Genomic DNA, 12,151 nt, shown 5'->3' on the forward strand with positions numbered 1-12,151 from the left:
TTTATTCATTGAAGCGGTAAACCAAAATAACAGAGTAAAATATCTTTGGAATAATCATCAAAATAATCAATACATCAAGATAATCAAGGAAAAGTGTGAAACAAATATTTAAGGCTGACTACTTTTATAAAATAAATATGGCCAGCAGTAGTCAGATAAAAGCATTATTCTGAGATCTAAAGAAAATCTTTTTGAAAAATAAATTCTATGAATGTTGTCCATTTATGGTCCCTGAATACAACAGGCTTTTATTCAGAATCCAGATGTTTCTTGACTTTTATTCATAGGAGACGATCTATTATTGATAATACTTCTCATTTGTGAATGCAAATTATTATTAATTTCATATCAATTAGAATAGCATATCTATAACTTAGGTACTTCACTGTGGGCTATGTATAAACTCCAAGAAAAAGTTAGTCATGTGCTTTGCAGAAGATAAAAGCTTAGTGTAAAAAGGGCTGAAAGCATTTGATGTAGGAAGGGGGAGTGGTTATATAGGTCTTAGCCAAGACATGTGATAGTCACTGTAGGGGTTGCTGGAAAAGAAGTCTGTGACACTCATTAACTTGTTTGAGCAGATCTTGTACGGTCTAAAGGGAAAAATGTTCTTGGCTGTTTTGTATTGCCTTCTGTGGAGTTTTCAGACCTCTGCTGGCCATTTTCCTCGAGCCTGTGCCTCCTCTAAGAACTTGATGGCAAAAGAATGCTGCCCACCATGGATGGGTGATGGGAGTCCCTGCGGCCACCTTTCAGGGAGAGGTTCCTGCCAGGACATCCTTTTGTCCAATGCACCATCTGGACCTCAGTTCCCCTTCAAAGGGGTGGATGACCGTGAGTCCTGGCCCTCTGTGTTTTATAATAGGACCTGCCAGTGCTCTGGAAACTTCATGGGTTTCAATTGCGGAAACTGTAAGTTTGGATTTGGGGGCCCAAATTGTACAGAGAAGCGACTCTTAATTAGACGAAACATTTTTGATTTGAGTGCCTCAGAAAAGAATAAGTTCTTTTCTTACCTCACTTTGGCAAAACATACTATCAGCTCAGTCTATGTCATCCCCACAGGCACCTATGGCCAAATGAACAATGGGTCGACACCCATGTTTAAGGACATCAACATCTATGACCTCTTTGTATGGATGCATTACTATGTGTCAAGGGACACACTGCTTGGGGGCTCTGAAATCTGGAGGGACATTGATTTTGCTCACGAAGCACCAGGATTTTTGCCTTGGCACAGACTGTTCTTGCTATTATGGGAACAAGAAATGCAGGAACTAACTGGGGATGAGAATTTCACCATTCCATATTGGGACTGGAGAGATGCAGAAAACTGTGACATTTGCACAGATGAGTACCTGGGAGGTCGTCACCCTGAAAATCCTAACTTACTCAGCCCAGCGTCCTTCTTCTCCTCCTGGGAGGTAAGATGCACTACATAGATAGAGTTGCAAGAAATGATATTTCAGCAGCCACATCTTCATGCCAGTCTCTGTGAGCATCTCTGCTAATATCTCAGCACAGAAAAGGAACCTTACTAACAGATGTTGATGCTTCTTGATTTTATTTCTTTTTTCAGAACACTTCAAAATAGCTATTAAGCAGATATCTTGTGCTTATTGGTCTTAATATATAACAGCTTGGTTAGATTTCTAAGCTGCTATAAGCAAAGACTGCTTGGCTCACCACTGTATTGTTAGCACCTCTGATAGTATCTGATATAAACAGTAGCTCAGAGTTATTTAGGCATGAATGAGATAACCAGATTATCTTGTACTTGTTTCTGAATAATAAAATTAATGTTAACAGTAAAATATATAAGGATACTTTAAAATATAAATCTCCGGCCATAATACAGACCCATTAATCAGGATCTTCAAGGGAATGTGCTGAGATAATTCACTAAGTACCAATGGTGGCCTTTATTGAACGATTGCCTGTTAGACAATGATCACATAAAAAAAAATCTTAAGTTGTTTAAATTTTAAAAGTTGCTGGCTCTCAAATAGCTAACGAAAAGAGTTGCAGTCTGTTGAGCATTTAGAATATGTGAATAGCTATTGAAAGAATTAATTGTGTATTTAATATAAACAGATTTCCTTTTTAAAGTCAAAAGATACTTCATAATTTGCTAAAAGTGAGTTTTTGATAACACTGTAAGTAGAAAGATGGTATTTGTTAATGACTAGAAGGTCTGTCTGGCTAACTTCTGTTATTTTCAGGGAGAAGACTGCCCTTTTGTAAGGATCCAGCTCTCCCTAACTTTTCGCTCTAGAATGAAGAAGAAATTAGCCTTCTTCCTACCTTAAAAATGTTAGACATAGAATTAAGGGATTATTATTTTGAGATTAAATTTTCTTTTCTCCTATTATTTTTCTTCATTCTGGAATGAAGGCAAAAGATAAAGAAAGGAATATACGTTAAATCGTTTTTCCTTCAAATTAACACAAGTGTGAAGGATGTTTTTCTGCCTACCTTCTAAAGTTTTCTATTGCAACTATTTTCTGATTACCAGTTCAAATGGGATAAAAAGATCGTAGGTTGCCGCACACTTGCAATTTTGAAATACAAACGCCCTCTATCTCTGCTGATCACGCACTTCCAGAATGGAAACTTCCAGAATGGAAACTTCCAGAATGGAAACTTCCAGAATGGAAACTTCCAGAATGGAAACTGTTGAGGGCCACAATAAATTACAGCTGTTAATTCCTGGTGCTAATAGTGCCAAGTGTTTCCTAAACCTAGTGAGTACTTCAGATCACAGGGCTGTGCTGAAAGATAGCATTGCTGTATATTTTCTGTCATTCTACCTTAATTTATGAACTGCAAAACTCCCATCTAGCTTTTTACTTCTCTAGCTATTGCTTTAAGTTCTGTCTGGCTTGGATGTGGAATTCTCTGTTACAGCATTTTGATTTGCAATATAGCTTTACTTGATGCAGATAGACTGAAGGATTATTAAAATTATCAAAAGTTGCATTATATCCACTAAGTAGAAAGATGTAAATTAATATTTATATGTAGAGTCTACAACTAGATGATATCCAGATTTAATATTTTCAATTTTGGGGGGAGTATTGAACTCAAACATTTCCTCTATTTCCTTTTGCTAATGCTCAACGATATAACTTTCTTAAAGAACAAAACAAAAAAATGAATAAAGGTTTAAAACCACAACAGACTTATTTGGCCTAGTAAGTCCTGAGGTGTAACTACTAAAATATTGCCTACAAACATGTTCTGATATTAAAGGGTTATGGGGGAACAGGACTTTTTATGTAAAATAAGCAAAGTGGAGGGGGAAGTAAATCACTGAACAAAAGCAATCAAATTTACAAAAAAAGACAACAAAACAAAGAAAAACTTTGCAAACAAATGAGCTTATTTTAAAATGAGGTCAAATGAATAGTTTGCTCTATCTACTTAATTTGTGCAGTGTCCAGGGATAAAAAGTTGTGGACATGAAAAGTAAACTAAATCTGCTTGTCTGTTTTCTTTGTTCACACAGCCTTTCTTGTAAAAATCCCACTAAAATGAAGACTTTTCTCTCCTCCGTACTTCCCATTAGGGGAGTGTTGGAAAGCACGAGAAAAGGATATTGTCAAAACTCATGGTCTGCCTTCACTGATGTGTCTTTATAAAACCCCTGTTCGGTGACTCTGTGCTGACGAGAAAAAACATATTCCATTTCAAAAGAAAACTAAATAACAACTTACAGAAATGAAGCAAAGCAATTAGGATTGTTCTGGTCTGCAAAGACGGCTCAGGGTTTAAGAGCACTGGTTATTTTTTCAGGGAACCTTGGTTCAAGTCCCAGCACTCAGATAGCATTTTGCAGCCACTTATAACTCCAGTTCCTTGGGATCCAATGGCCACTTTTGACCACCCTGAGAAGCAGACACACACACAGTGTATAGACATACACATAGATATTAAATAATAAATTAATAAATAAGACATGTTTACAGTGCTTTCATTCAATTGCTGTCAATATCGTGATCATCCACAATTTCTGTTATTGTTCTGTAGTGGCTTGAACATCAATCACTTACATGCTAGAAGCACAGAATCAGTTAGAATATTGTAAAGCTCCTGTGTCTATGTTTTTTGTTTATTTGAGGAAGAGATTTCACACTGTAGCCGTAGACGGACTTAGAACTTACTCTATAACATCGGCTGGCCTCCAAATCTCAGCAATCCTCCTGTCTTCAGCCCCCCAAGGTTGTTTGTACTTTTAAGTCTCCTAATGGGGTTCTAATGTGCAGCCGGAGCTCAGATGCACAGATTTAATTAATATGGAGATTGTTTTAGCTATCTCTTTACTTTCTGTTATGAAAATAGAGTTTCCGTAATGAACACATCATTAATTTGAATGCCTTTGTCTAAATTAAACATTTAAATTAAAAACTAGACTGTTTTGTGTTAGATGAGATCAAATAGCTTCCAAGTTTAAATGAGCTCATTAATACCTTCCAAATTAGCTAGCCCATTCCATACAGGCTTCTACTCTTGCTTGACTTCAGTTATCTTTTTAATTGACAGAAGGAGATGTGAGTTTTGATGGCATTACCCACTCTAAGCTGAAAGATCTTTTGTGATATCTCATGGAGCGCTCACAGTTAATAAATGATAGGTCTGAAACAGCAGGAGGATGTGTTTAAAGTAACTAGTCGAGGACAGAAACTAAGTCGCTGTGTCTTCATTGCCATTTATATAAGCTGCATTGACTTAGACTTAAAGCAGGTCTAAAAACAAATTTAGTTATGTATAATTTGCCAGGTGGTTACTTTTACTGTTTTGAATTCTTGTCCAGTTGACCCAGGTGTGATTCCCAGAACCCACAGGATGGCTTACAACTATTCGTAATGCCAGTGCCAGGAGATCCAACATCTTCTGTCCGCTATGGACACTAGGCACACACATGGTACATGAATTTCCATTAATAAAAACACCATATGCATTTAAAAAAAATCACATGAACCAGAGATTCTGGGGAATACAGGTATTTCTGTTTATGTCAAATAGAATTAATTTCCTCCTCTTTGTCCTACACTTTTTGGAGATTTATCACATAATTTCTATAATATTCAGAACATGTGAATGGTTTATTAACATTATTTCTGTCTATCACTGTCAGATATTTCAAGGTAGAAACTATTTGTAAATAAATTTGTAGCCATATGTAGAAGAGCCATGATATACTCATGGAATGAGCTTAATAAATACATGCTGAGTTAAACAAAAATAAAAATGAGATAAATTTAAATCTTATCCTAGATAGTTTTATGAAGTTTTAGCACATATTTCACAGCACTTGATGCAGAAGACACAACAAAGCCATCAGATAGCTCTTGCTTGATAAGTAAATGCATTTTGCACAGTGTTTGCAGGTTTACATAAGTAACATTATATGAGTTATTACTTGACATGATTTTTCTGACAGAGGATAGTACATATAGTCATGTAATTAATGTTAATAGTTTTAGGAAGGTTTAATTGCGATCAGTCTTTTCCTATCTTGTTATTCATTGATTTGTTTGATTATTCTCAAAAATATTTTTCAAGTAGAACTACTAAAATAGTCCACAGGTTTTCTCTTTTGTTTGCTTTGTTTTGTTTTGTTTGGAGGGTACTGGATGACATTTAAGAACAAAATACCTGTGTTCAGCACTATTACATATGTTGTTTATGCAATCCACAGAGAACCTAACCTAAGAAGAAAAGGTGTGTTAAAGGGACCTGTCATGGTAGATCAGAGTGGAGAGGAAAACATTTCTGATAATAGGTATGAGTGAACTGCAGCCAGGGAATTCACTCATTAGGTGGAAAGCATATCACATGGAAGCCACAGGGGGAAGAAAAACAAAGTCACATTTCAGCAGAAAGTCATGGGTTTAGGTAACCATGACAACTGCTCCATGAAATAACAGCTTCTCTTTTTTCTCTATAAAAAAGATTTCATGGAATGTCATATGGTTTAGGTTTTTTGTTTGTTTGTTTGCTAGTTTTTCAGAAAAAAAACCTTAAATACCATAATAAAATCTTTGCTCCTGAAGGCTTTTAAGAGCTGATAGTTTATTGCTACTTCTTAAATTTAATAGAATGCTTCATGTTCAGTTCTAATACAGCTGTTTCTTCTGTCCCTTTCTTTGTTTCTTTGTATTTGCCTATTTGACTATGCTACTCCTAACATATGCTACAAACCATTGTGGTTAGAAGAAGAAAGAACCAAACTTTCATCAGAAGACCAGGGCTCAGTCTAATTTCTGCCATTTGCCAAACTATCAAATAAGCCATTTAGAATTTGAAACAACAAAAACCCCTGCTATTATAATATATAATTGTTTTTTATGCTAATGAGAGAACCAAATGGATAAAAGGCATTATGACTCATGTAATCACAAACTAAAATAACTTCTCTAATATACCTATAAGACCCATAGGAAGTTTCTTAAATATTTTAGAGATATTTTTGTTTCTAAAAGATTCAGTGACTCAATACAATATTACTATACAACAATTTAAATAAATCAGTTTATGGAAAGTTGCTTGTTTAGTGTTATTTGCCATATGTTTTTGAGTCCCATGTATGAGAAGAGCTTTAAATGATACATCAGGATCAGTGATTATATGTTAGAATATTTGAATTGTCCTGACTTGGTGTCTAGTCAGTTGACAATGCAAAGCCATCCAGTCTGTTACATTCATAGCAGAAATTGGACTAGTTTTATAAACCACCCACCAGTTATTAATATGGAAAAATAAATGAAGTAGACAAAGCTTTAGAATCAGAAATTCTGTATTTATGGATTTTCAAATATCTTCATATGTAAAGAAATAGATATTTTAAGGAAGAAAGCTGTCTAAATAAATTCATTTATGTTTCACATATCCTTTACTCATATAGCTTGCAGACCATTTTATACAATTTTAGCATACATATTTTTCCCTGCATCTGTCAAATGAAGTGAAATGTGGAATTTCCCTTACAGAAATCAAGACATTTTAGAGCTTCAACGTTCTGGATTTGGAATTTTTGGATTGGGATTCTGAGGCTGCATAGGCAGCATGATTTGAATGGATTTGTAGGACTCTGTCCATTTCCTAGTCTGACCTTTTTGAGTAACGTAACAGGTTGTTTTTACTAAGTTCTCCCTTGTTCTTGAAGAATATGCTGGATCTTGGACCCTAGGATGTGAATAAATCTGTGTTTAGGCATGGTCAGAAATGTGGAATACAGAGAAAAATGAGCAGAATGCAGAGGGAAACGGCAGTGTGGCCTCAGCTGCAGGATCACACAGGATGAGAGCATGTAGTGAACACAGGCCAGGTTAAAAACATGTTTTAGGGGAAGAATGAAAATAATGTTTGAAAAAGTCAATGTGAAAAACACAAAGGAGGGAACTACACACAATAAAACCCACTGCTTTCAGTCTTTAGCTGCAGACTGCTTGCTGTGAAAGTAAAGAGAAAGGAATGAGTCTTCTGTTGTAAGTAATATATTTGTGATTTATGAAAACTGCGTTGAAATTTTAAGTCGTAAACAGATGTACAAGTTTAGAATATGAGAATTTTCATGAATGTAATTTGTCGGTAGGTCATGAAACTCACTCTTAAATGCAGCTAAGGAATATAAAGAGAAAGATAGAAAGAATGCATAAATCAGAGTTCTACATCAAGCCCAGCTTCAGGGCTGGGCTGGTTAGTTTATTGTCAGTTTTACATAAACTTAGGCAGACTTACGAAGGGAAATCTCAACTAAGTTTTTCTTACATAAGATTGCCACGTTGACTTTAATAGAGAACTCTTTTGGTTGGTAATTGATATTAGAATGGTCAGTCCCATCTTTGGGCATATATCCATTGTAGTATAAAATGCGAAAAACAGGCCTAAGTTCTGAGAATTAATCAGCTTGTTATTTTTGTCATGAAATTCTAAACAATTTTAGCTGTGAATTTGTGTTCCATAGTGAAGCCATGAGGACAGGGCAGTTAACTATAGCAGAGGTTTTACAAATTAATTCTATCTCAAATATTTATATAAAGTACTCACTTTCATCACAATTGAATGTGTATCACACAGGAAACCTAAGTCATCAGATTGAGGACGGGAACGCCACCCTGGGTTTGACATTCCATCCCTTGTCCTGCAAACTCTACTGCATCCTTTGTCAGTGCTAAGACTGCTGATTATCCCACTTCATACTTTTTTGGTTTTGTCATAACAGATCCATTTTGAATGTCTGGCTTGATATACAGCATAGTCTTTCCTTAGAGAATTTTACAACATAGCAGTTTCTTAGATTCCTATGTTACTCTCTGGCAGATTATCATCATCATTATTTTTTAAAATCACGATTCTTTACGTTTTATAGGAAGTATTTTAAGGAGTTACGTTGCACATGTTTTGTTTAAGTCATGTGGTGGTGTTTTCCATATTGATAAGTAAACTGAAAGTCAGGGAAGGTAAATGACAGTTTGAAGATAAAAGACCTTGCTTCCAGTACAAACCAAGTGTTTCAGCTCCAACTTTATTGTACCCTGTGCAGTTATTTGTTCATTTACTTTTACTGGCATGTACATTATATGCATGTGGCACACATTATATGCATGCAAACAAGCGTGTGTTTATATGTTGATAGGTATATGGGTATCTACAAGTGTACTTGTACATGTACATGTTTTTGTGTGCCCATGGAGACCATAGGTTGACACTTAGTGTCTTTCTCAGTTACTTACTATGGTACACATTAAGGCATGGTCTCTGACTGGATGGAAAAACACTCATTCATATGACTAGTTTCCTTAGCCAGATTGCTCTGGCAATTTTCTGTTTGCATTTTGCAAGCACCGGGATACTAACAGGAATCTACTTCTCACATTCAGGAGTTAAAAGGGTGCTGATTATGTCACCTCCAGTTCTTAGGTTGGCATTGCAAGTCTTTTACTCACTGAAACATTGCCCTTTTCTGTCTCCATGCATTTATAACTTCCTGCAAAGGCGTTCAGTAGCCAATGTTTTCACAGCGCTTCTATGTTAAAATGAACAACAGATTTCCAGTTCTTCATCTAGTTGGCATACGTTTTTGGAAGTCAATGTGCAACAGTGTGAAATAAGACTTGTTTATTTGAACAGAGGTGCTCATGTATTATGAAGTTTGTACACGGAAAAGAAAAAGAAAGAAGAGAAAACAGACTGGACTAATATGGTGACTTGGGAGCCTGTCTGGGAGGCAGAATCACTACTGACAAGTTATTCAATGTCACATAAAAGAAATGTGGCTCCATTTTATGAATTATAACTAAAAATAGCTCAAGGTTTAGTTGGGTACTTTCTGAACACAAATTAGACTAGCAAATGCCAGCTACAAGAACAATAAATGTCTAGCATGGTAGCCTAAGTTCCTCCCTTCACTTTCAGCTAACTGCCAGGAAGCTGAATGATAATAATGATATGTAATTTCAACATCTCTCCCTTGTCTCAGAGATAACTCATTTTGCATAAATTGGTTTTCACAGATCATTTGCAGCAGATCAGAAGAGTATAATAGCCATCAGGTTTTATGCGATGGAACACCTGAGGGACCACTATTACGTAATCCTGGAAACCAAGACAAAGCCAAAACCCCCAGGCTCCCGTCTTCAGCAGATGTGGAATTTTGTCTGAGTTTGACCCAGTATGAATCTGGATCAATGGATAGAACTGCCAATTTCAGCTTTAGAAACACACTGGAAGGTAATATTCTCATGTTTAAATTTTTAAATTTTACATTTAAATTTTTTTCTTATTTATATTTTCTTTTTAGAAATTCTGGGCTCAGAGATATTTCATAATTTTGTGAGTTTTTCAATGCTAAGCTTTGAATATACCCAAGGAGATAGTAAACCTAGCCAGCATAGAATATCTCACTATATTCTAGAAATGTAGTGATAGAAAATTATACTATACCCATGATGGCACTTTTCCACAAAAACAAAATAAAGCAAAACAAAAAACTAAAATAATAACAAAAATTCCAGTTCTCATCTCAAATGAAGAAAAATAAAAGATAGATTCTCAAAAGCCAAAAGGGAGTGACCTTGGTCAGAGTATTTTCCAATAGTATTTTCCTTATTTCTATTTAATTTAATTTTTATTGGTTATTTTTTAGTTACATTTCAAATGTTATTCCCTTTCCTCATAAGCCCCCATTCCCTCCCCCTCCCCCTTCTTTTATAAGATTATTCCTCCTCCCCAAACACTACCCTTTCCCTCCTCCTCACCTTGACATTTCCCTACACTAGGGGTCAAGCCTTGGCAGGACCAAGGGCTTCTCCTTCATTTGGTGCCCAACAAAGGCCACCCTCTGCTACATATGCAGCTGGAGCCATGAGTCAGTCCATGTATAGTCCTTGGGTAGTGGTTTAGTCTCTGGGAGCTCTGGTTTGTTTGCATTGTTGTTCTTATGCGGTTGAAAGACCCCTCAGCTCCTTCAATCATTTTCTAACATGATAAGAGTTCTGTGAAGTCTTACAGTAATGGAAAAAAAATCAAAGGTCAAGAAATATTACAAGTACATCAAAGGAAGTATCAGGTAGGTAGGTTACAGAAAAGCCATGAGACCTAAGCTATAGGCATCCTATACCATCTGACCCCCATTCATAGCCTTTTCATTGTTCAAAAGTAGGAGACTATATATATAACATATCATTTACCCAATGTAAATGATGTTAGGTTACATACAGAGGAAAGCAATAAATGGCTATTTACCCAACATCTGCACTTCATCAGAGATAGTTTCTCACATTTTTTTCTATTCCCTAATCCAGCACATGCTCACATTTTTCTTTCAACACTAGTTTATTTATGTGCAATTAAAATGGATCCTTTCACATACCCATTGCATTCAATTCATTTAGAATTAGGGAAACAAATCTATCAACACATACACACACAAGTTTTAAAAGGGAGAGGGAGAGAGGGAGAGAGGGAGAGAGGGAGAGAGGGAGAGAGGGAGAGAGAGAGAGAGAGAGAGACAGAGAGACAGAGACAGAGAGACAGAGACCCCTCAAGCCACAGATTCCACAAATGAACAAACATTGGGGATAATCTCTATCAAAACTTACAGAAATTACTACCAGATATTATTAAAATTCCTTTACAATCTATCATATAGAAAAGCTTCATTTCTTCTATAGAGTGAATCTTTTTCTTAGTGTGTTGTATCCTGACTATTGTTCTTCTACTTAGGGGTTGAGTTTACTGTCTCTTTTGAAATGTCAGCAAATGTAGCATGACTAGGGTATCTGCTCCCCAATGGAAATGCCTCAGTGGGAGAGGATGTGCCTATTCCTATGCAGGCTTGATGAACTAATGTGAGGGATACCCAAGGGGATCGTACCGTCTATGGAGAATGAAATGGAGTGTGGGGGAAGTACTCTGTAAGGGGGAGACTGAGAAATGGGAGCAATAAACAAACAAACAAACAAATAAATAAATTACAAATGATAATAGTCCTAGGAAAGAAAAAGAAGAATGAGGTTAAAATGTTTACATTTTGGCCCCAAATTTGGTATTGCTAGGGTTAACCACTGAGTAGTCCATAAAAGAACATTAAGTGATTGAGAAACATCCTGGATGGCTGTTGCCTGTGTCTAAGGTGTAGAGCAGGCAAGAAGTGAGAGAAACAGCTCACTTCGGGTATTTAGCTATGGAAATTGTCACAGTTCAACCATAATGAAGGAACTTTACAAAAGTGTGCAGCCCTGGGTAGCATTTTTCATTTTCTTCTTTCATTTCAAGATATAATTCTAAAGATTCATACCTATAGGTAATGTAAGAAAGGAAAGCCACCTTAAAATAGGCTTTTGTGACTGATAAGATAAAGATTATAATTTTTCTCTTACAGAAATAAAACAATGCTTTAAAAAAGTGATGACTAGGTGCAGAATACCCTGCCAACCCCTCTATATGTAAAGTCTCAAACTTTACAAATATCGTCTATAGACGACATCATTATGCTCGGCTGAAAAGGGGATGACAGATTCATAAACACCAAATAATGGGTTATGCTTGGTCACTAACTAATTGGTAGCCCCAAATCTGTACCTATTTCATTTAAGGACATTCTTCCCATTGAGTTCTGATGACAAATATAGTTCAAGAGTTGGCT

General features: G+C 36.0%; 1 protein-coding gene across 1 annotated transcript in view; it reads left to right on the forward strand.

Annotated features, from left to right (window-relative positions):
* The first annotated feature begins 605 nt into the window (after positions 1-605).
* Positions 606-12,151, forward strand: part of Tyr (tyrosinase) — a 76,938-nt gene continuing 65,392 nt past the window's right edge. Inside the window, exons 1-2 of the mRNA XM_032895943.1 lie at positions 606-1,424; positions 9,519-9,735. Of these exons, the coding sequence (XP_032751834.1) occupies positions 606-1,424; positions 9,519-9,735 (1,036 nt within the window). The remainder of the gene's footprint in view (positions 1,425-9,518; positions 9,736-12,151) is intronic.

Source organism: Rattus rattus, chromosome 2 (assembly GCF_011064425.1).
Source record: "Rattus rattus isolate New Zealand chromosome 2, Rrattus_CSIRO_v1, whole genome shotgun sequence".
Lineage (NCBI taxonomy): Eukaryota > Metazoa > Chordata > Mammalia > Rodentia > Muridae > Rattus > Rattus rattus.